This window comes from Anomalospiza imberbis, chromosome 1, assembly GCF_031753505.1.
Source record: "Anomalospiza imberbis isolate Cuckoo-Finch-1a 21T00152 chromosome 1, ASM3175350v1, whole genome shotgun sequence".
Classification (NCBI taxonomy): Eukaryota; Metazoa; Chordata; class Aves; order Passeriformes; family Viduidae; genus Anomalospiza; species Anomalospiza imberbis.
In genome coordinates, this window is record NC_089681.1 from 32,437,061 (window position 1) to 32,461,874 (window position 24,814).

The 24,814-nt window shown below is 41.1% G+C and overlaps 2 protein-coding genes and 1 long non-coding RNA gene across 4 annotated transcripts in view; 1 reads left to right on the plus strand and 2 right to left on the minus strand.

The window, feature by feature from the left end:
- Positions 1 to 13,558, minus strand: LOC137472121 (uncharacterized). The gene is made up of 3 exons (XR_010998028.1): positions 13,428 to 13,558; positions 12,081 to 12,223; positions 1 to 265 (listed from the first exon to the last, which is right to left on the minus strand). It is a non-coding gene; the product is annotated as an uncharacterized lncRNA (long non-coding RNA).
- Positions 13,077 to 24,024, plus strand: SBSPON (somatomedin B and thrombospondin type 1 domain containing). Of its 2 annotated transcripts, none has more exons than XM_068186694.1 (5): positions 13,077 to 13,495; positions 19,881 to 20,075; positions 20,640 to 20,730; positions 21,537 to 21,713; positions 22,369 to 24,024. In XM_068186694.1, exons 1-5 carry the CDS (start codon positions 13,279 to 13,281, stop codon positions 22,484 to 22,486), a joined length of 798 nt encoding a protein of 265 aa, XP_068042795.1. In that variant the 5' UTR covers positions 13,077 to 13,278; the 3' UTR covers positions 22,487 to 24,024. The 2 variants fall into 2 exon arrangements, with proteins under 2 accessions (XP_068042795.1, XP_068042794.1); XM_068186693.1 differs by having other exon boundaries at positions 13,228 to 13,499.
- TERF1 (telomeric repeat binding factor 1) overlaps positions 22,099 to 24,814 on the minus strand; it is an 18,901-nt gene continuing 16,185 nt past the window's right edge. The window contains exon 10 of the mRNA XM_068183179.1: positions 22,099 to 24,786. Within this exon, the coding sequence (XP_068039280.1) occupies positions 24,628 to 24,786 (159 nt within the window). The 3' untranslated portion in view covers positions 22,099 to 24,627. The remainder of the gene's footprint in view (positions 24,787 to 24,814) is intronic.

Genomic DNA, 24,814 nt, shown 5'->3' on the forward strand with positions numbered 1-24,814 from the left:
TTCTAAGACAAACCCTTTGCTAACTTAATACTTATCTAGAGAACATGGAAAGGAAATATGGTGTATCTGTAGTTTCTGTCCTTTTTCACTGGATAGCAGGCTCCTGTCTCCCTGCTTTGCCTGTTTCTCTTCACACAGTGTGCAGTCCAAAGGAACAATGTGGGTGAAGTCTAAATATCTCCATTTACTCTCTGTAAACCCTCAGTGTGTAGTGTGCAAGGCCAAGCAACATGTAAACACCATTCTTTTGACTGAGTTCTGATGACTCTGAAACAGAGAATACAGTCAAGGTCACTAATGCTTCACAAGCTGTGAAAGGGATACTCCTCAATTCTTATCCCTACAGACATGCATTGATTTGCTTAAGAGAGAGATGTATTTAAAGTTATAAAATAATACCAGTCTAACAGGACATCCAGAGATCTAGCCCAAAGCATGGTCAACTTCAAAATTACATCAGGTTGCCTGAGGTCTTGTCCAAACTAATTTTGTGTATCTCCAAAGATGGTGGTGACACCACAGCCTCTTTAGACAATCACTTCCAGTGTTTCACCACTCTAACTGTGAAGAATGTCTCTGTTCTTCCTCAGAGATTCAGTCCAGAAAAAAAAAGGGATTGCATGAAGCTTTAGAGCCAAAGAAGAGGGGCATAACGTGTTTTGGCCAGGATGCTGGAGGGACAGGTGGCACCAGAGACATAAAGAAGATGGCTCCCAGGGCTGTGAGGTCATTTGGGTCACTTGTTGGGTGATAGCAGTGGGAACATCAGTGCTGTGCAGAACTGGAGGATGATGTCTGGGTCCATGAGTAAGAGAAAAATGGTAGTTTTTGCCTGTATTCTTTTGAAGGTAAGGATGTGTTGGAGGTCACTTCATCTCGAGGTCAAAATGGTAAGTAGGTAGTTCTGTAGCTCATACTAACATGAAGACTATGTAAACATTTGCATAGACTGTTGCAACATTCATAAAACCCCTTGTTAACTTGGACCGACTGACAGAAAAAACCCATTTACAATATTCTCCCTAGCATAGAAATCCTGTAGAGCCACCCAAAGTGTGATGAAGCTTGACAAACCACTCCAGGGACCCACATAGTTTCCTTTTTAGTCAGACTTCAGGCTCTTCAGACTATCCAACACTGCATCAGCTGTTGCAGAAATCTTTCCCTGACACTGTGCTGCTGCAGCAGCACTATAGACCTGAGGTTCGCTGCTGGTTGGCAGCTTTCATTTTCCATTTTATTTTTATTTAATAATAATTCAGCCCTATTAACAACCAAGCTGTCTCTTTGCCTTAGGGCACAACTAGAAGTTGGGATTGCCTTGTTCTATGTTTTCTCTGTGTTCTCCACAGAGCCATGTATTACTCATTCAGGGGATCCGTTTAATCCCACCGCTTTAACTGAGCAGTGCAGGGCAGTATTGGGCTTATGCTTTTAAATCTGTATAAAGAAGCTGAACACTATTTTTGTAATCTTTTTTGATTCAATTCCTCACTGAGTGCCTGTTGATTTCAATAGAGTAGTATAAGTGATTAATCTGGTTTTTGTGTACAATAAGTCCTATTCTGTAAACAAATAAACATCTGTTTCAGGAAAGTGCTCACCACTTGTTTTATCAAGAAAATATTAAAGAGAATGTGAATTGATTTGTAAGGAGGTCAAGAAACCCAGTAACAAAACTAAGAAACAGGTTTTTTTCTTCCTTTAAAATTTTGCAGAAATGCTTGCTGAAAATATCCACTTTAAGAAATTGGGGGTTTTAATCTCCAGAAAAATTGCAGCAAAATTTGCTTAAGGCCTTGTGTTTTGCAGCACTATCAGATGCTGCCTGTGGCATAACTTCCAACGTTCCGAACTGATTTTCTTTTCCCCATAAACAATCAAGTCTCATTTTGTTTGAAGCATTTTATATCCTATGCTAAAGAACTCATCTCATGCACACATTTAAACATGTGCACACAGGAATGTGCTGGGAGATTTTTTTTTTTTCTCTGAGGCCAAAAAAAGGTAATGGTGGGGACTAAGTCTGAAGTCTCTTGATGCCAGTGATGGAGATTCAAAAGTTTCTGGATAAGCTCTGAGTCTCTGTATGAACATCTTAAATCAACTGAAAATGTGCCAAGACCTATAATGTTTCCTAGAAACTTTAAAACCTGTGTGGATTAGGAAAACCATTCCCACAGCTTACTTGTCCCCATGGGCAAACACTGTCATCTCAAAATTGCATAACATATGGGACATTGCAAACAGTCTAGAGGCTCTAGGCTATTTCCTTATGACAGTGTAATTTGGACCTCATGGCTATTAGATGATTATTTTTATTTCATTCCTAGCTTTGCCTTCATCATCAATCTTTGCAGAATAAGAAAATGAGACAGATCAGTTTTGTACTTATCAGCTGATGCCCCTATAATTTTAGAAGATAGTTAATTTTGACATACTCTATTCCAGAAATTACATCCAGTCATGAAATGTGGTTTTCTGTTAAGCCTGAGAAAAAATAAATAAGACACAAAAAATAATATAATTCTGCTAATAGTTTTGATAATCTTTCCCAGTAGTTAGCATGTGAGAAATAGAAATGAGAACTGTCAATCCTGATACAATAATGATTGCAAACATAGCCCAGTGTTGAACTTCAGGTCAAGTAGGATTACAGAAATGAAGGAAAAAACAAGTAGGCTAAGAAACATACAACAAAATTTACCAACTAAAATTATACCCAAGTAGGAAAAAGTTGTTGTGTGTAATCTTGTTTGTAAAACCGATGCACTACCTTACTCAAGCAAAGAGATAATTATATTTTTCAATTCCAAATACTCTGATCACTTACCCTGGGAGAAAATATTTGTTGGAACTTGCTGCATTTCTAACAGGCTTTTAATTATCCTACTGGGATGCAATTTACAGCCCACCTTTTAGGGTGAGTCTTGGAGGTGCAGTTCCCATTAACATTAATGATATGTGCATGCTGTGGAGATAGCTATAATCCCTTTGTAGATTAAACACATGGTGCTGTCAAACATTTTAATAATGCTGTAAAACTGAAGGCATTCAAAATGGGTGTAGGGCTTTCTTTTTTTTTTTTTTTTCCATATGAGTGATTGCAGTATTTTTGATTGTTTTGGATGAAGAAAAAGGTCTCTCCAAGACTGATGTTATCTGCCAGAAAGAATAGTTATGAATGGGTAGCCTGGTTAATGTAGGTATTCAGAATCTTCAAAAGTCACACCAAAGAGTATCTACACTATATTCTCATTGGAGCTAATAAAGTTTAAGTGTATAAAACCATAAAAATTTGAATTTTTCAATTTAATTTAAATTCACTATCAGATTGCTGGTGGTCCATTCTGTATTGATACACATTCAGTCGGCAGGAGGACAGTTCTGTGGGTTTCATGAGTGGTGGATAAAGCTGGAATGCAATCCCTTGAGAAAAGAAATTGCTCTGCTTTCTGAGATATAAGCTTCTCTGTGCACTAAGTGCAGTATATCTAGTTTTGTTCTCCAAGGATATAGCTCTAGCTGAACACAAAAATTATGTAAAAAATTTCAACATCAAATTTGTAGACATGCTCTGCTGGTCTACAATCAAATTAATGCACAGATAATAGTACAAAGAATTGATAAACATGTTTCAGAAAGAGAGGCCTAACTGCAGGCATCCTCTGCCCTAGAGACCTCTGCTTTGTAGCTAAGCCAATATTGGAATCCAAAGGGAGACAGAAATACAACTGTAGTACTCACACATTCAAGCTAGATAGCAAAATCAGACATTTAAGAGAAAGATACAAACAAATCAAGACACGATGTAGCTCTAAAATTAACAACCTTTTTATATATTTTTCGGTTTAACCTTTTTATATATTATTCAGTTACACGTCTGACATGTACATTTAAACTAAGGGATACTGAGATAAATTCAAGGCCATGGATAAGTCGGTATCCCTTGTGGGAAAAGCCCTCACACTTGTAGGCACTGGCTGTTTTGCTTCATCTGCTACAGGCAAAGCTGAGCTGACTCCTCTTGAGTTCAGTGCTCTACCTGCCCTTATCATACATTCACCCCAGCAGAATATAAAGCCTAGCCACATTGCTCAGCTCTGTCTTCTTCCAGCTTTGCAGTGGTAGTAACTAAGTCCAGACTCTCCTCATAAGCAGGGAGAGTCCAGGAGTCAGTTGCTACCATCTTAGAATCCATCTGAAGTATCCTTGAAGGAGATGAATTGTCACATTTGCATCCAAATTGCCACCTGCTGGTGTGTGATATAAAGAATAAAAGTTTCAAAAATGGCACAATAATAAATTTGTCTTGGGAAGAGTTTGGCTCAGGCTGCATAAACTATTTGTGCTCTTTAGCACCGTTCAATGTTTTATGAACCATCTATACATTCTGGGTAATCTCCATTTTAGGTGACAAAGATGTACCCAGGATGCATCTACACCAGGCAAGGCTTGATGCTGTTATTACTGAAGTAAGAGCAAAAATACATGAACCCATCCTGAGTTCAGAGTCTGAATTGGAGCCAAATTCAACACCTCAGTAGAAAAAGATTATTTCTCACTCTTTGTCCCCAGTTGGCACTTTCACCTCCTCACTTCTACCTGCTGCCATTTAGGAAGAAGGCTCCTCCAAATCACTTTAATTTGAAAAAGACTTTTGAAAAAAAGGAGAGCACATACAGGTATTGCATATCAAGAAGAAACCCAGATTATTTAAAAGCTATTTTATGAAGTGCAGAGAACTCCAAAAATTTCTGAGCATGTGAATTAAGTAAAACATGAAAAGGCAGATCTCTGTGTAAAATAACATGTTTCCATGTAAATTACATGGAGTGATGCCAGCTCAGACTTGGGATTGACCTCTTATTTAAATATTACATTATTTGTCTGTAAAGTAATGCACAGGATTTCGTGAGTGGAGCTCTAAAGCACTCATGAATATTTACATTGCGGCAGGAGGGACTTTTGATTCTGTGGTCACTGCCCCTGCCTGCACTTCAAGTTAGTGTTTCTATAAATAAGGATATAGCCCAAAAGAAAGAAGCACAGAATAGTCCTCTCAGTGAGGTAAGTGCTGAGAAATCACTAATCCACTCTCAGGCCCTTCATGTACATTCCCCTGTGAGTCCAGGAGAGGCCACTTACCTTTGCAAGGACAGCCTTTAAAGAAGGGGATGGGAGTGTACCAGCTGAAAAGTCATTCAGGGCCTCTGCAGAAAATTTTTTTCCCAAGCCAGCTGGCTGCCTCCAGATGAATTGTCCACATATCAGAAACCCATCAGGTGCTGCAAGGGCAGTGAGTGCCCATGGCTGTTGAGACAGTGCCTGGACATGCCACAGACAGACACAGCCAAGTGGAGAAGATGGTAGGAGGCAGTTTGGTGGGCAATGCAGTCCCAAGGACACCTGCAGGGAATTTCCTGAAAGAAGCCTTGAAATATTGGTGGTAATGGAGGGATCTTCCTACACTAGATCTTCCTCTTGATGCAAGCCTGCAAGGTTAACTGTTTTTTTGGCTGATGAGGCTCATTTTTAACCACATGCATATACTGTGGTTCTGTGGCAGCTTAGTAGAAAGCTATTGCTATGAAGACAGGTTTGAACACAAGAAATAAGTGGTAACAATTGGACTAACTGCATTATTTCTGAGCTTCTCTCTACTGCTGAGGCACCTACACGTCCCTGAGGACTTCAGGTCCTGGCCCTGGTACTTTCAGGCAGAAAAGGATACTCCAATCCTGTGGTATCGAATGACCAGATTTGGCTGTGGCAGATCTAAAGTAGTTAGTTACCCCAGCCAAGACAAACTCTGAGGCTCATCCCCCTGCCCTCTCTTCTCTCTCCATGCACCCCTGTCCCATTTTGGCTGAAGGTCACCAGTGTATTACAGCAGGTTTGATAGTTATGCTGCTGGTAGCACCCAAGGATGGGAGGCTGAAAACACAGCTGGATGCATGAAAACACAGCTAGTGGGACTATTGTGACTGGGATCTGGTGACCAGGATCTGGTGACTTGTCCATTATTTCTGGTCTCTAAACGAAAGCTTTTTCTGCAGAGCTCAGTACATCAAATGGAATATTTTAGGGACTCAACCTGAAAAATGCTGAAAATGCCTGCTACTTGCAAAGTAGAGCTACTTTAACTGCAAGGGAATTATCTGCCTCTGCAAGGGAATTATCTGGTGAAGTGTTAAAAGCCTGCATTGCACTGATGACAGATGATGGGAGATAATATTTTTTTCTCTCTTTTTGAAATTTTTGGTTTCTTTTAATGAAAATACTATCAGGACCCATTTCATATATGCAGCTAGGACAGGTTCTAAATTTGACATGTCTTGCTTTTCTTGTCACCCTAATGCCTAGTTAAATTTTCACAGGTGTGTTTAACCACATGAGTAATAGCTATCTTTAAAAAAAATGCAAGTCTGTACATTGGAGTGACTTATTTTGGTAGATTTTATGGGTAATGAAGCCCTCATCACATTAGAGAAATTTAATGGTTGACTAGTGTGCCACGGGGTTTTGGGCAACCATGAAGAAAATGGTAAAGACTGAGCTTGATTTGAAATTCTGAATGGAACTGATATGGCTGAGCTTCACATTTTGTCTCTCAGCTGAGACTGTTGTATATGAAGGAGTATTTTCTATGTCTTCCAGGCTGAATTAGTTGGTCACAAATGCTTGTTTCACCTTTACCTGCCTGGTGCACACAGGTGTGTGGACACATAAGGGTAGATCTCAGTGCAACTAATCTGTCTACAATGCAAGAACTTGAAAATCTCTTAGAGCTGATTAGATGAGTTACAAAGAGGTGCCTTATCAAATGTTACATTTGCCTAAGTCATCATCTGACTGAAAAGTTTAATTCATTCAACAAGATATGCATAGAATTTGTATGGAAAAAAATTCAGAATGATCTAGATGCTACAGATTCTAGCTGTGTGTGGTTTAGAGTACTCCTCTGCAGCTTGAGAGACAAAATCTGCCCTGTGCACTGACACAACTTTATTCACTTACGTGAAGTGACATGGCTGTAACTAATTGGACTAAGCAGGCAAACTTTCACTGCACACAGCCAAAGATAAACTGGCTCCAAATACTTCTCCCTGAAAATATTTTCATGGTATCTAGCCTCATTTTAGTCTGAACAATACATTTCTGTCTCCAGACACTAAAAATAGTTCACGTACTAATTAAAAAAAAAACAAGCTGTGACAGAAAACAATAAAGGCAAGGAAATGGAAGAGCATTTTTTCATAGCCAGCAGCTTTCCTGGCACCATTTCTAGCTATGAAGAGGGTTATTAGCAAGCCCAGAATTATATAAACAGTTCCCTCTGCCAGCCAGTGTACACCAGAATTATCATTTACTTTCAAATTATTCAAGTCAGCAGAATTCATCTTTTCATCAGTCCAGTGGAAAGATTGGCAGAGGTTCTCAAAAGTGGGATTATGATAAGAAAAAAATTACTCTTTCACTCAACAGTTCAGTGCCCTAATTTCAAAAACTCATAGTTATTCCTGCTTTCTTCATTGACAGAAATATGTGTTTATTCCTGCTAGCAAAGCATGCTCATCAGCTGCAGGAGTGGGAGCTGCATTCTTCTATGCAAAATGCACCATCATCAATCATCCAATAACTCCAAGATGAAGAATCTTTGATGAAGAATCTTTGCTACTGGATGTGATAAATGAGAAAGAAAGAAACTGACTGAGTTTTGGACTATGCTAATACTGATTATAGTTTTAAACAGCAGGGAAAATCTGATCTGGATTTAATGAGAAATAAACAGTCTTAGCGGTTTTGCATGAATTTTAATAGTGAATTTAAGGATGAGCTATTCATCTCTTTGGCTTTATATGCTGACAAAAAGGGAGCTGACTGGGTGCAAATCAGGGCTAATGTTTTTTCTAGATCTGGCAGAATAACGTGGCTGCTCAGAGGTAGTGCATGGAGAGACTGGTGGCTGCAGCATGGAGAGAGGCTGGTGGCTGCAGCATGGAGAGGCTGGTGGCTGCAGCATGCAGCTCAGAGAGAGCTGAGCCTCCGAGCCCTCCGGCACACCGGGAGGCCTCAGCTCAGTAAATCCTTCAAGATTGCACAACCTGGAACAAGTGAACAGTCCTATGGTGGTGTTACTATGTGCCTTGGGTTATGCAAGTGCTTAAGTGTTTTGCCGGATAGGTGCCCTAATCTCTCAGTATCTTTTTATCCTGTCTTTAAAATGGTAATAACTATTCCTACATCGGGAAGGAAAATAATTTATTTAGTCATGATTGCAGAAAAGAGAAGGTATGTAAATACTAAAGAAAATAACCCTGAAGCAAGGAAAACAGGAAAGTGTGTGGAATAACATCCTGGGATGCTTATTTGGTAAGAGGCAATTCTGTTTTGGAAAGTGTTAAACCGCCACCCTCTTATACTCTGGCTGATCATGTGCCTTTAAAATGTAAAACTACCTGGAAAACCCTGCAGGGAGATAGCTAACAAACAGGAGTCAAGTGAACTGTGTTCTTTGCACATTATGAATAGATGCCTTCACATCTTAGCAAAGCCTTTGAAAGCACAAGTGTCCTATTTGGCCTGAAGAGCCAGAACAGATTGTCTGAATAACAGGCTGACTTTCCAGGATCAGGAGCTTAAAAACACATCACTGGTTCTTCAAATAGAGCCAGGTACTCAGTGTGTTCCCTCGTGAGTGTCTCCTGGGGGAATAATGTTCCCAAAATTACTAAGACAAATGAAAATTGGAACATCAGTAACACTTCTAGATCATACAGCATTTAGAATTAAAATGAAATAAAAACTAACATAAGGAAATGTACTTATTAATGCAATACTACTATTCCATAAGCCAGAGGCTGTTAATTCAGACAGGAGATGTAGGTGTAACCTGATAGAGCAAGGGGAATGTTCTACCATGTGCACCGGCTCAGCCAGTGCTGTCTTTAACTGCTGCTGGTGGAGACAGTCTTGCAGCCTTTTGCCCATTCTGCCCTGGGTTACCTCCCCTTCCTCATGCTGGCTCAGGTGCTCCATTTCCTTTTGGCTCCCTGAATCTGAAAATGAGAAATTCAGGGGAAAAGACAGAACAAGGATGTCTTCCAGTCCTTACGTGCTTAGGCTGGACACACAGATTTGCCTGACTTTTTCTGCATGGAAGTTCAACAGCAGCTCTCTGTTCACCACACTTCTTGGACATTTCTTCAATAACTTACAGGGAGGATGAAGGCCTTTTAAAATCAGCTAAAAATATCCTGATAGATAGTTCTATATTTCCATTAACCTCTCCAATTCAAGTAATTTTGTGCATCATTACCAACTCCAACCAAAATCAATGGTTGTAATTGAGATGCAGCAAGCCAATGCATCTCCCATGACCCTTAACAGGCTTGTACCTGGCACAACTGCCAAGGCAAAGTGGATGCACAGCAAATTACCTTCCTCAAATACAGCCAGGAATTCAGCCTGCTCTCTTAGGGGTGATTCAATGGACAACAAGGTAGTCATTGAAATAGCATCATGCTTTCTGTATAACATCATGGGCTATAGATGTTATACTATATGTTGTATATACTATATGTTGTATATATAGCCCATGTTATAGTTTCTATAACTACAGAAACCCTCTTTCATGTATCCTCTACTGTGTTTCTATACTGGTTGACCATTAGCGAAGACAAAATACTCCTCATCTCTCTTACATACAAAATGTTGCTATTGCTTTAAGCTGTCAGCTACACTAGTAAACACCATGATTTGGTTATCCACTTTAGCAGGGATTATTTCTTATCAGGAGAAAGTCTACTTTTCCAGAACAAGGGGAACAAGGGCCTCATATGACAAATCAAGTTGTAGCTGACTGTGGGGCTCTTGGGAAGCATGGCCCTGTGTAGCAGGATAGAGACAGCCTATAGCCTTTGTAGTTACATCAGTCACCATGTTGTCTCAATATAAAATGCAAGCAGGTTGGTTTCAGAAGGGTATTTCTCTCAAATAAATAAAGCTGTGTGCAAACATGAGTCTGAAAGAAAAAGAAATGCCCTGCGGGATTTTTGAAGTCCCTGCAGTTTGATGCCATTGGATTAACCTCCAAGCAGCAAAGAAAAATTAGCTCTATTTGTGCAAGTTTGGACCTTCCAGAGAGTTTGCTCATGAGGAGGTGTGGTCATGTAGAATGCTGCTGGCTGACAGATAATATATTTGAAAAAAGACTTTGAAGTTAATTGAATGGACCTTACATCAGGTACTCAGAATCACTGCAGTGTAAGTTCAGCTTGAAAAAATAAGAAAGGTATTTTAGTATCAAACATATATTTTGCATCTAGTCTGAAGCTTTTCCCACTTGCAGGTGTTTTCAGTCTTCTACCTGCTGTTATGGGTAGATATGTGCCACAGGAATGGATGGAGAGTAAAAGCTTGGCTCTGCTTTACATTCTTTATATAGAGAAAGCATAAACAATCATGGTAAATAATACTACTGGTAAGCATGGTAAATAACAGAGACTAGTTCTCATTCTAATTTACTGTTGGAACACTCTTGGCTCATTTTGTATTTGTGGTATTTTAAACCAGGGAGAACTCCATGTAAGGCAATGGGGACACTTGTGTTGGAAATAAAACAATGGAATAAAACTCATTGGAACCGTATACATGTTTGAAAAATTAGTTGAAAAGAAATGTTCACAGTCTTGGTTTCTTTTCCCCTCTCACCATATTATACTGCAGTTACATGTTCTAGTTTGGGAATCTGAATTTAGAGATTCCAAAGCTAAAATAGGGCAGAAATGGAGAAAAAAATGGCTGACAACTTGAGCTCGATCATGGTTTTCAAAATCCCAGAGCCAACAATAACACCTGTTTTTGAGAGAACTACAATACAGTTCTTAGATTTCTGCTCACCTCTGGGATTAAGAAGTATTTTGGCATGAAGTGCACATGTGGAACAGATGCCTGATGACCTCTGCTCCATGCAATGTTCCTCTGTGGCTTACAAGAAAGAACAAGGACTCTGCATGTTCCCTAAGCTTGCCTACACGTGCATTTAAAATCTCAGCTTTTCTTGTAAAGTTATTTGCATGACAAAAAGATAACCAACAACAGGTACTTTGCAACACCTACTTTCTGTGCACCATCTCATGTCACACTGGAAAGAAATCTCTGCCTATTTTGATGGAATTGCCTGTGAGGGTTTCTATGCTGAGTCATTGATGAGAGCACATCACTATGTTTCTTTGTCCTTCTTAGTTACCTAGTGCTACTCCTACTAGAAAGGAATTAACTAAAAGAAAAAAACCCAAAGTATTTGCTGGAACAAACTGGGTGAGCTTGTTCTCTTCTTAAATTAAGATTTTTTTTTTCCTGGTTGCTCTGAAGAATCTGCTTTACTATGTCCAGTGGAAATTATAATGTTTTTCATTTGTATTCTGTTTTCTTTTACTAGACTATTCCAGACATATTTTCTTGGTTTTTTTTCTGTAAATATATCCACTAAGAGAAAGCCCCTTTTTGACCTGTTCTGGACTCATCCAAGTTTTATTGACTCATCCTTTCAGCATAAGTCATCTGCACATGATTTATCCACCTACAAGATAGTTTCTACTACTATTTGCTAATATTTTGCCTTTCAGGTGAAGCACAGGAATACAATAAAGGAAAGGAAAACATAGAGAGGCATTCCTTCTCTCACACTGCTTTTACCAAGGCAGGCTGCAAGTCGTGTTCTCCTCTCACCCACCCCAGGTACTCCCCCAACATTTGCTATTCAGGGGTTCAAGTTTTAGGCTGGCAGAATGCCAATAAATTCATTAGTGGCACACTGGATAACAGATCAGACCCAATCCTCAGAGATTTAAACAACATTTTAACAGTAATGTTTGATGGCTAGAAGAAATTAAACTCTGTCTGGCCTGTGCTGTCTCAGGGGGTCCAAGTACCCACACATAGTAGATAATATAATAAACTGTTACCTACCCTTGTAGGCAGCTTTGGGAGACCAGATGTCTCTTGCTTTAGTAGCTATCTGCAAATTGAAGTGTGCAAAGCTAACATATTTTTGCAGTCACCTCACTACTTACTTTTGGGATTTGACTTTTGGCTAAAATTATCAGGTTCCATTAATCCTGAAAACCTCTTAGCACTGAAGTGAACTGAAAACCAGAATCCAAACCTCTTGTTACTAAGAAGTTACTTGGGAATCCACCTCGCTTTTCTTGTGCACCTGCAAGTACAGCTTCTTTTGTTTGTTCTGGGAAAAAAAAAAAAAAAAAAAAAAAAAAAAAAAAAAAAAGAACAAAAATGAAAAACGTAACACACACAAATGCTGTGTAGGACGTGCCCTGAAATGAGAAAGCGCCTGTTCCAATGAACCATGGCTACTGGCCCCAGGTCGTTCCCACCCACGGCTGTGTGGAGATGGCTGGGGATGCTCTGCTGGGACAGCTTTGGGGCTCACTGTGATGTCAGTCACCGCTGTACACGGTGTGGCTGGGCCGTTCACAGCTGTGCAGGACACTGCTGGTTGGGACGTGCAGATCAGTCCTGTGCCGGACACGGCTGTGTGACACCACTGTGAAGGACACTGCCCCGTGGCTCATCACTGCATGGGACACTGCTGCTGCGCAGGACGTGGCTCTGTGGGAGGGACATCACCAGGCATTGCTGTGGGGAGGTCGCTGAGTGTGGGACACTGCTGAGGGGGACATTGCTGTAAGGGTCGTCACTTAGACGACCTGCCATGAGGAGGTCATTGAAGGCCATCACTGTGTAAGTCCCTGCAGTGTGGGACATGGTTCCTGCTGTGCAGGACATCCTGATACAGAACATCGCTGTGTGGGACATCGCCAGCTGTCCTGCCATGTGGATCCCGCGGGAAAGACCCAGCCCCTAGCAGGACACCCCCGGGGCCACGTATCCGCCCCAGCTGCCGCTGCCCCCGCACCCCGAAGCTTTGCCGCGGTAGCTGAGCCGCTGCCCGACCGGGCAGGGCAGGGCAGGGCAGGGCAGGGCAGGGCCGGGCCGCGCCGGCCGCCCCCCGCCCCCGCCGGGCGCCCGCCCAGCCCGCTCCGCTCCGCTCCGCTCCGCTCCGCTCCTCTCCGCTCCGCCGGGTGCTGGCGGCGGCCGCAGCGCGCAGCAGTGAGGGGGCCCGCACGTCGGGGCGGCGCGGCGGTGGCCGGCGTGGCGGTGGCCGGTGTGGCGGTGGCCGGTGTGGCGGTGGCCGGTGTGGCGGTGGCCGGTGTGGCGGTGGCCGGTGTGGCGGTGGCCGGTGTGGCGGTGATGGGCGGCACGGCGCTGTCGGGAGCGCTGTGGCTGGGGCTGCTGTGGGCCGGGAGCGGAGCCGGGGGCAGCTGCCAAGGAAAGTGCTGCGAGGGCCGGGATGCCGCCTGTGTCGGCGAGGGATGGAGGGAGGGAGGTGGCTACGGGACTTGCTACTGCGACGGAGGCTGCCGGCGAGCCGGCGACTGCTGCCACGACCACGGCCAGGTGTGCCCGGGTAGGTCCGGTGCGTCCGCCCCGGCCCTGGCGAGCGGGGCGCGGCGGAGGGCGGCCGGCGGGACCCCGCGCCCCCGGCGCTCTGTCCGGGTACGGGAGCTGCCTGCCGGGGCTTCGCGGGATGGAGCTTTCGCTGGGTTCTTGCGGGCACGGGCTCAGGGCTGCGAGGGGGGCAGATTCCTCCCTCCCCAGCCCCGAGCACAGGCTGGGGCAGCGCCTGGGCAGCGGCAGGCTCGCTCAGGAAGGGAGACAGACTTTTCTCTCACTAGAGAGAAAAGGTTTCCGGATCAGCTGTGGTACAGTGGCAGTCTGAAGTTATTTTACCTCTACTTACTTTTCACTCGGGCAAGTCCCAAACTCGGATTGATTGCAGGGGGGATGTCCGATTGCAGAGACAGTAGGGAGATTAATTTAGCACCGTGTCTCTCAGCTGATTCTTCACATCCTGACAAATAAAATTCAATGAACTATTTGGGGAAATCCCCACTGTGAGGTTTTGTTTAGGAGCATGAATCTGCAGGAATTTACTGTGAGGGCAAAGGTTTAAAAATAAACGTAGGAGCATGAGTGAGAGGGTCCTCTGCCAGCCCTCGGGGGATGGCAAGGCTTCCCCGTGAGCAATGGCAAGGAGGGAAAAGTAGCCCAGCTCTACCAAACTGAGTATCTGCTTTGTAGGTATTCACAGTGCCTCTTTCTGTGGGATTTCTACCCTTTGCAGTCTTCACAATTTGACCGATCTCTCTGTGCCTGGGATGCAGGACACAGACTTTGCTTTGCAGGTGTGGTACTAATACTGGGTCAGCTTAATGTCTCTTCCTAGCTGGCTGGATGCACGCCAGCCTACAGCCAGAAAGTCATGAGCCTCTGCTGCACAGTGCTGCTAATTAGGGTGTATTTAGCAGGCTCAGTGCCATGCTGACATAGCCGCATAGCTTAGGGACCCAAGTTGGCTTACATCTGCCCGGATTGGGAAGGTGGAGTTCAACTCTCAGATCGTGTAGACCCATCCTAAAGGATGTAAAAACTGCACAGAAGAACTCAGCAGAGCAGAACTATGACCCCAGACCTCTAGAAGGAACATGGTCAGCTTTCCCACAGTTAAATAATCTCCTCAGATTAACAGAAGGGAAAAAAATGCACCACAAAGTCAGACAGAAGGTAGCATTTTTGAAATTAGCATTTTTAAAATAGATGGTTCTTTCATTCAGGAAAGTCAGTAGAGGAAGAACTGGCAAGATGCTTGTCATACAGCCACAGCATATTGCATCTTTTTAGTAAATCAAATATTTTTTAATATTCAAACATAAAAGGAGAGAGCTGATAAACATGCATAGTGTTAGCATGAAAGCAGAGTTGAAATCCTTCAGAAAGAAGCTCAAGATTGTGCTTGAGAAGTTCTAGTTTAAGCACTTTCATTACCATGATTTCTGGGGTGACTTCTGGCACCTCACGATGCCCTGCTGTTATTAAGATGGTATTTTTTGTCTCGGGCTCAGTGGTGATTGCCTCGAAAAGCATTGCATGTCAACAATATAAGCACACCACTCTTGTACCCTGTGTGGGCGGTGGGTGCTCTAGATCCAGTCAGGAAAAAGGGACTTTCAGTGGAGCCTCCCTGTCTCACTGCCTCTCCTGCACCAGAGCTGGAATTTGCCAGTCTTTGGTGGCCCAGTTCAGGAACCTAAATGTCGCTGTAGAGCAGGGCGGTAACGAGAAGACTCCAAGTCAAAGGCTAGAGAATGAACTCTGATTTATTTCAAATGCACCGCTCTATTTATAGAGAACATCTTGTGGACTAATTTCGTTGGTCTTAGAGTAAAAACATCTCACACCATTGGTGTGCAGTGAATGATGCACGGTGGCAGAACATATCTATAAACAATGTGAACAACAAGAGAGATTAGAGAATTATTTACATTCTTTCCCAACTGTCTCCCAGGCTCTCGCCTGGTTAGAAAACCTTCTCTTTTTCTCTCTGACTGAACTGAGAATATCCACAGCTAAATACACAGGGAACTATTTCTGTTTTCTCTATTACCTGTTTCTGCCTGGTTTGACTCCCTGCACTGCCTCGCTGCCCTGCTGTTGTGCAAGCACCAATGCAAACACAAACAGAGGGAACAGCACATTTTGCATTCATGGGTGTAGCATGGGAAGGCAGAATTTTGGCACTCTGGCAAGGTGGTCCTAGAATTCATGCATCCAAAATTCTAAATTTACAAGAAGTTGTTCTTTTAAAGGCAAATGATCATATATACTCTCTATGGCAAATAGTCATTAACTTAGATTCTGTATAAACAGAAATTCTAAATAGTTCCAGTGGAAGTTTGTTTCAATTTATACAAGTATGGCTGAAAATTTTAGAGTCTTTTTTGTTCCTACTGGATGTTGAGGTCTCCCCACTGAGTCTTGCTAAAATCTGTCTAAGTGTTTAATGACACCAGGGGTGTTCACTGGCATAGTTCACTGTTTTGAATGTAGAGTTCAAAATTTTAAAATACAAATGTGAAGGAAGGTGATCAGTAGTTCTCTTGCTACTGCTTGTTTGTCAGCCTGTTCACAACTCATGATTTCAGCACCTGCAGAAATGACATTTCATCCTTTGGGGAAAGTGTTAAGTGCCTCAACTGTAAGTAATCAAGGGATGTTAGGATGCAAGAGATGTTAGGAATCACCCAAAAACAATGCTCCAAAATAAAAGAAACCACTGAAAGAATGAATATCCTAAAGCTGCCAGTGGCAGGGTTAAATTCCGTCATGTCTAAAAATCATTGTAGGTTTGGTACTTTATAAATAGATAGCTCAGCAGAAGTTCACAGACTGCTGAACCCAAGTTCAAGAATTTTAAAATAAATTTCCTTATAGTTCTAACACTAAAGAATATTTTTGAATAAATGAAGGATATTTTTGAAGAAAGAATATTTTTGTACATAGTGTTTTAAATAGGAATTACTGTCCAATGAGAAAGCCTGAGAAAGGAATCAGCTTGCCATTTGAATCAAAGTGGTTACTCTGGGAAAATCTAGAGATCCTTACATATTACAATATATGTTGTACAACAAATATACTACAATCCTCAGTTTTTCTTTTTCCAGAGATGGGAAAAAATTAAATAGAGTTTCACTCAAAAATAAGGATCTATGTTTCATAGTGCTGCAAATGGAAGACAAAACCAAAGTTTTGGCTACTTGACCTGTCTTTCATAAGATAGCAATGTAATTTTTCAGTGTTTTTTTTTTTTTTGAAACTTCAAGTGTTGTGTTAGCTTCCACATTTTGGTAGGTACCTTAGAATAAATCCCTCCCTTCAGTTTCCTTTGACTTGCATCCTCCTCATTGTTTCAATGAATCATCATTTGACATTGTTGTGTTAGCTAAGCTGAGCAAATAGCAATACAGAGAGGGATCCATAAAGATGTAGCTATGGGTCCTTGATACTTCTTTTTGTGTGTCAAGAGATGGCACCATTCCTTTTATGTCAGCTCATGGATCTAGTCTCTGTCATGCTGAGGAATTTGACATCTTTCCAACAAGGCAAAAAATCGATCTACTGTCCCTTAATAGTTTTTGGGTACTGACTGCAAGAGCGATATTATCATCCCACTGCCTAAATTCCATTCTAGCAACCCAATATTCTTATTTTTCCACATGACTAGAGCAATTCATCCTTCTTATTCTAAATCTTGATAACCATAAAATTATCATGTATTTCTGCAGATGACCCATATTTAACTGTCAGCTTGGTTTGATTCCAGTAAGACATGAAGTCATCGCTTTATTCGTTATGCACTTACTCAGTCCCTTTGGGAGTTTCTTCATGGAAAATTTGATGTTAGATTTGATGTTATCTGCATATCAAGGTGCTAATATGGGAATAAAGTTCTGTGGAAATTTTTATTTATGCAGGTCGTTCATACAGCCAGCTTGGAAGAGAATCAATAGATAAGGAAACAGGCTAGGTAGACACTTACTGTCCTTTGGGTACTTGGGTAGAACTAAGATGTGTAATCAGTCATTGAAGTCTGTGCTTGTACCATAACATCTAGTGGAGTTAAGGGCTGTGTTTGGACCCTGCAGTCAGGTGGCAAAGACTGTGAGGTCCATACTGCATTTAGCACTTGTCCTGGCTATTCCATGGTGGGGTCTAAGACATTTTAACTATGAATGGTTTTCTTTTCCAGTTCACAGTTCTTGGAACAAACAGTCTGAGGGCTGTTCTGCAACGTGTCAGTGTGGTGCCTTCACAGCCACAGAGGTTGTGTCATGTACTTTGGGGCACCTGGATGTGTCTGACGGCAGTGCCTGGTGGTGCAGTGTGAGGTGGCAAAGGGGGCTTTTTCTGCAATTTTCTAGCACTGTTCTACAAATCATACTCAGGAGCTGTCTGGGAAAGTGTTTATCAGTAAGTAGAAGAAAAAAACATAGGATGCTAATTGTTTAACCGGATGGACAACTGGTGGCCCAATACTCAGGCAACCCTGTGGTTCTGTTTCAGTTGAATTCCTTAGGGCGTGGGATGCAGCATCCTCAGCCACAACACCTGGTGCTGTCAGGGCACTCAAAAGTGAGCAAGTCTGGTCAGAACAGCTGGTGCACAGTGAGAACAGAGGAAGGGAATTTTAGTGAAGTGGTAAGGACATCTGCCAAGTAGCCTCTTTCAGAGGTTTTATCTGCTTTATTATATTGGTAGTAGTCCAAGAAATTAGAGTTGTAATGACAGAGCAAACACTGCAATTTCTATGTTTTATGAGAAGAGTCACAAATCCCAAGGAGGTTATCACATTCTATTCTCTCTTCCCAATGTCTTGTACTGGCAGAATCCCAGAGGGCATAAAATATTTTCCTGAAAGACTAGTTTGGTCCCATCACTTTCCTTCAACACTATACAAGGATGTAACTAGGGGTTGAGATGTAAAGATTCTTGGGATTTAAACTGTAATCTGGAAACACAGAAAAAAAAATAGAAAGCATATGATATGTTCCATTACAAGCTAATGAGAAATAGTACACCTGGGAAATGAAAAGTTTTATTTCACTAGATAATGAGAAGCATGACACGAAACAATTCAGAACCAGTTTAAGATAGCCCACCTATAGATGATAATGTGTATTTTGTACTATTCTCTAACCTGGAGCACCTACCGGGTGGCCTCCAGGAAAAAAGGCTACAGGGAATGGATCGCCAGTGAGATTAAATGTCCTTGTAGGGCACAAATTGGAGATGACTCTTGTAGGGAAATGATTGCTTATCCTCAGGGAATTCTTCCACTTGATGGATGCCCATATGTGAGACATTTTATCTGCTCTGTCATGGCTCCTCCTGCCACGGCTGTGCAGATTTGAAGCTCCCAGGTGGAGGGGATGTTTGTCCATCAGTGAGCATCCAGAGATCCTCTTAATCCAACCCCTGAGGGCTTAGCCTGCAGTGAAGCTTTGAACAGCTCTAGTATTCATTCTAACTGCTAGGGAAAGGGAAAATTTTTAGGTTATACAGTTTTTGAAAACAGGGACTTGGTGTTCCTGGAGATGAGGCTGAGGAAAGCAGGTTCATGGAGATGCAAAATGGATGTGAGTTCTTTACAGTTGCATATGGCTTTAATGGAAAAATAAAGTGAAGACTTCTGTGTTATGTAGCTTCTCACTCAGAAATAATGTATCTATCATCTGTTTTTGTATTCTGGGAATGACACTGCAAAACCTTTTCTTCCCTGAGAGAAATGCAGTTCCTTATGATTCAAAGTTTACTTTAAAAATAATGGGTCTTTCCCCAGAATTTTTGACTAAGTTCACAGGAAGTTTGTGATCCATGAGAACTGAAATTCAAATATCCAGTAGACTGTTCTTTAGTTGGAAATGAGCAGGACCTGTATTAAAACAGGGGAACAAAATTGTGGCACTGGATACAGTTCAGTGTTGAAGAAAAAGGAGCTAGAAATTGATCTGAAGGGAATCAATCGTGCTACTGCTTAATGTTCCAGCCTTTAAACAAAATCTAGTGGTGTAGGAACTGCCAAGGAAGGACAGACCAGTCTGGTGTAGGAAATCCATGAGCTGGTCTTCTTTGAGGCTAATGCTTTATGCTTCAGAAGAGGATACAGAAGAACCCCACAGGTGTAGTGAAAGGTTTTGAAGAGGGGCTCTTTCTTTGTGGACAAAGGATGGAATAGGGAGCCAAGCATTGCAGGCAGTTTTGAATTTTCAGTTTGAGTATGCAAAATTCTGGAAGAGCGTTCAAACCCATATAAATAAAATTAGAAAAGAGAAAGTAAAAAATTCTAAACCAAACAAAAAGCCCCTCACTATAATCTTATTATCTCAAGCTTTTGAAAGCAATTAGGATAAAACAGAGTTCTTGACTACTAATAATGTTTTCATACTGCTTTGCAGCTATTCCCTGTGTTGTGGGGGAGTGGAGTCATTGGAGTGGCTGCGCAGAACAATGTCATCCTGGGCTGCGGATCCGTAGGCGCTATGTTCAACAGGAACCTAAAAATGGTGGGGAACCATGTCCAGCTCTGGAGGAAAAGGCTGGCTGCCTGGAATACCTGACTTACCAGGGGGAGGACTGCGGCCATGAACATGGTACTCTCAATTTCATCTCTCTGCTGTATATTGTGTCCATCATGGCCATCATAAATTTTACTGATGTCAACGAACAGCAAAATAACAAGGATCTATCTGCAGTTAGCTGGTTAAAATTTTAACTTAGAACTTTACTTTCTACTCTGCTTTCTACTTTTTATTCAATAATTTGTTTTCCTACTCTGGCTTTTCTTAATTTTCTATTAAGCAAACAACTAAGCTGCGTGCATTCCTTCAGTTAGCTGTAAGTATCAGATTATTTCTGTGCGAAGTTAGAACACAAATTCAGTATGAAAGAGGAAACAGTACTCCTTGTGGGATTCCAGTACATCCTCTTTCCTCACTGTCTAGATGGCATGCATTATTAGATATTTTTGTTCTGAGAGAGCTTAGCTGTAGGAAATGGATTTGAGGTCAAATGTTGCCAACATTTTATCACTTTTTCAATAAAGTGAGCCAGCATGGCCATCCACAAACTCCTGATTCATTCACCCACTGTTACAGTAATTGAAATATGACTCAGCTGTGCCTTGCTGTTTTACCATAACTGTTTTTTTCCCTCAGTCCCTGCTTTCATAACTACCTCTGAATACGGTAAAGAAAGAAAAAGACAAGCAGCATCTTCTCTCTGGCCTTCAGACAAAGAAGCAGCAGGGTAACCTATTTATCATATGTATGTGGGTCATCTTGTTCAGTAGAAAACAGCTGTATACAGAGAAAGATGTAATTAAATTTGCAATAATTAAACAATAAGCTATAGTTTGTACTGGTTTTCTCTCCCAGTTTATTGGCATGTTCCAGTTTGTTTATTACTTGCTAATTGTCCTGAATTAGACATTGGGATCATGGCAAATCTGATGATAGCTGCTTTTGAAAGCCAGCAGTAAACAATGCTAAAACAAAGCTGAATGTAAAGTCTAAGTCTGAGAAATTAGATGTAGGTCTCTGAACAACGTGGGCGACTGGGATTGGTGTCAAGAGACCTTTTTTTTTAAACTTTTTGACACAAGCGGTAAGAAATTTTGTTTAGTTACCAGTAGAGATGGTAATGAAGTTTAAATTAGGCTATTACTGGGTCTGTAATACTTATAATGCTTTGTCCTGTGGTATTTTTCCTAGAACAATAAAACTCATTGATAAAAGTATTTTCCATTTTCTTTCAGCAGCATAGAAGAAAAAAATATGGGTTACTGAGATCTGTTTTTCAAAATAATATAATACAGAACACTACCAGGAAGTGAGATTATACATAAAACACTGGACTGGGGCATAGAATGAGAAATAGTTTACATAAAGTTTTTAAGAATCCACTGATTGGGTTAGGGTCAGAATGAGATTTGTTAGCAACGATGAGGTCTAACTTGCATTTCACAACAACACTTACGATATGTAAGTCCATTCAAAGGGCGTACTTAACTCATGCTTTATCTCTCATAATTTGGTTCGTTTTCTTCTGAGTAGATACTGTGTGGAGTTCAGGACGGAATCCCTTTCCCAGCACTGTGCTCTGGAGACGCGTCCGTACGCGCGCTGGATGCAGTACCTGCGTGAGGGACACACCGTGTGCGTCGCCTGCCAGCCCCCGGCCATGAGCACAGCCACGCAGCGCTGCTCCGGAGACGGCCACAACGCACACGGGTAAACCAAAACCCAGCACAGGAGTTTATACTTCTCAAAATCTCATTAAAAGCTGCATTTATTGTACCTAAAAACTGGAACAGCTCAAATTGTTTGTAGAGCTCAGAAGGTTTTATCCTTCCACTTCACACAGAAATTGCTTTTAAAACCTAGATAAAATTGGGAAGTCATTTCAATATAAGAGTTTAGTGCTTTATTCATTACTGTGAAGAAGTGATGGAATTTGTGTAGGGGAAGAGGACTTTTTACAGCTATGGGCACTTTCACTTAAAAAGGGTATTTCCTGCCATAGTCCAAATCTGATTGCAGATTTAACAGTGGTGGATTGGTACTCCCCTCAAGCATATATACCTGGTTTTTAGAAAAGCAATTTTGAAAGTAGATATTTATTATTCAGAACTGATTTTTATTTGATCCATACATTTATTAATATACATACTACTTAATACCAGTACAACCTGCTACTCAACCCACCATCTTGGATATTCCACTTAGGAATGTTTGCTCCAGAAAGCATTTTAAGAGCTGGATGAGTTTAATAAAGTCTTACATGATTAAACAAATCCAATCTTCTGACATTTTATGCAACACAATCCAGTAATACTAAATACACAGCTTTTACTCTTCTATTTTTATATTTATTGTCTCATTTCAGAGATAAAATCTTACACTGGGAAGCAATTGGCAACTCTCAGTGCCAAGGAACCTGGAAGAAGATACGGCAACTGGAACACTGTTCCTGTCCCCTGGTGCATAGTTTCATTTTTACATAAAATTTAAAATTGCAACAAAAAGACTAAGAAAATTAACACCAATGCCAAGAAGCATATATATTTCTGCTGCATTTTCTGGAGACTTAACAAGTTTTAAAGGAGTCAGGACTTTGGCAGAATCATTTCAAGAAATTCTCACTGCCTCAATACAAAATGCAAAGACTGATCTCTGTATTAGAACACTAGAAGCATGTTACCCTGTTTCTCTTTTGTAATTAAAGTGCTAATGTTTCTAACCATAGTAGTTGCTTTCCTTAAGTTCTCCATCTTTACTGGCCATAGCCCTGTCTACAGGCACTGCTCCTACTCAGTAGTGAGCCAGCCAAATATTTTCAAGTCTGAAAATAGTTACTGTCAACATTTAAGAGCAAGGGTGAATAAAAATGAAGTTTTTGAAAGCTAAAACTGATTTCAGTTTAGGTACTTTGTTCCTCTCCAGTATCATCTAGACAATTTTTTACACTGCAACTGTGTAAGTATTCTTCCTCTACACTGCAGTTTTCATGTTTAGCCACATGTATGAAGACACATACCTAGTCAGCACTGTTAAGGAATTGGTCTCCTCAGAATTTCGTCAGTAATACATAGTGTAACTTTTCTGGCAGATGAACCTAGACCAGACTTTGTGACTAAGGCCTTGGCTAAGAGTAAAAAAATTACCTTTTACTAGTTAAAAATGCTCATCTACAATGATTACCATAGGAACTTGCAACATCTGAGTGCTGGCAAGACTGCTATACAGGTTGAGAAAATTTCCTGTTAAGACAGGCAGCATCTGCATGCAACATAATGACTTCCTGGAAGAAGCCATAGTCTCTTAGCAGGAATGAGGAAGGTGACCTGCTTGAGGTTCTGTCCACAATAAGAGTCTGTTGTGAGCAAACCTTTGAACTGCATTTTTCTGTTTTATTGTAATGAAAGCAGACCTCCAAAACAGAAAGCAGAGATTATTTTAATGCTTTCTGAATATTTCAGACTTCATAACTATATGTTTTCCTTTTTAATTGAGAAAATTATCTCAGAGAGCTTTGTTTTAATATGACCAATTCAGACGGGTGCTTTTTCTTATAAGGCTCTTGGAACATGAAAACCTTAGCCAAGAAAAAAAGGTACAGAAAACATCTGAATTGAATGGATTTCACTTTTAAAAGAACACTGAACTATTATGTTAGTTCAAGCCATTTGATTCACACCAGTATGACAGCAGAAAGCATGAGTTTTCTGAGATTGTGGAAATCTCTTCCAAATGATTTGAATCCAAAGATACAGGCTAGTGCCATCATCCATCTGTTCCAATCTCCCATGAGCAGGAGAGTTGCAGTGGCCAGCAGAGACATTGATAGTGACCCCCATTAAAGAGTATCTTTGCTCTCACCAACAGTGTAGACGCGTTATTGAGCCCCACTTTGGCCATGTGTTTTTGAGCTTTCCCTTTCCTGCTGCTCTGGAAGAAGTCACTTGTCAAGACAAGGCAGGTGGCACAAGCTAACCAAGACATGCTAAGTGCTAGTGGAATAGTGTTCCTTTCCATGTAAAAATTAACCAGTCCCTCTGTTACTTACAAATACAACATCATATGAATTTACACATTTTAAACTGCAGAGAAAACCCAAGAAACTATCATCTCATAAAATTAACAATACTAACACATACATACTTTTCAGTATAACTTACAGAGATGACAAGTCTTACCTAAATTTCAAAGTAAAGCAAAACAAATTAGAATGGGTTTTATAGCAGGAAGTAAAAATATGAAAAGTTCAATCTAAAAAGAGATACAGCCCTTTAAAAATACAGAACACTTGACTTTTTGTTAGCCTCCATCAAACTAAAGATGTTTGCCAGTAATACACCTATTTACATAATAGACATTTTTAAATCACTGCAAACACTTTCACATTTCAGAATCTAGGTGATCTGTTATTGCATACAGCAAAAAAGGCCAGACTTTACATTTAAATCATCATTACCAGAGCAAGAGAGCTTACACAAATGTTTTATACCTATTACTATTCTGTTTCATGTTTTAGGACAGCAACACTGCTGGACACTCTGAGACTAAAATAAGATGTTATTCTGAAAAACCAGAGTAGGTCTTCATGCAGGGGAAGGTCAAGAAGAGTTGGTTCCTGTAGTCCAAATCAACTTTGTGTGATCTTGCTCAGTGTCCTCCACCGGTCTTTCAACATGACACTTGTTCGGTTGTTGAAGTTACCATGGGCTAAAATTTTAGCCCAGTTACCCACTCCAAACTCTCTTACTCCCAATTTCAGCTCCAAGTCTTCTTTGAAAGTCCATCGCTATGGCAAAAAAAATACCAGATATATG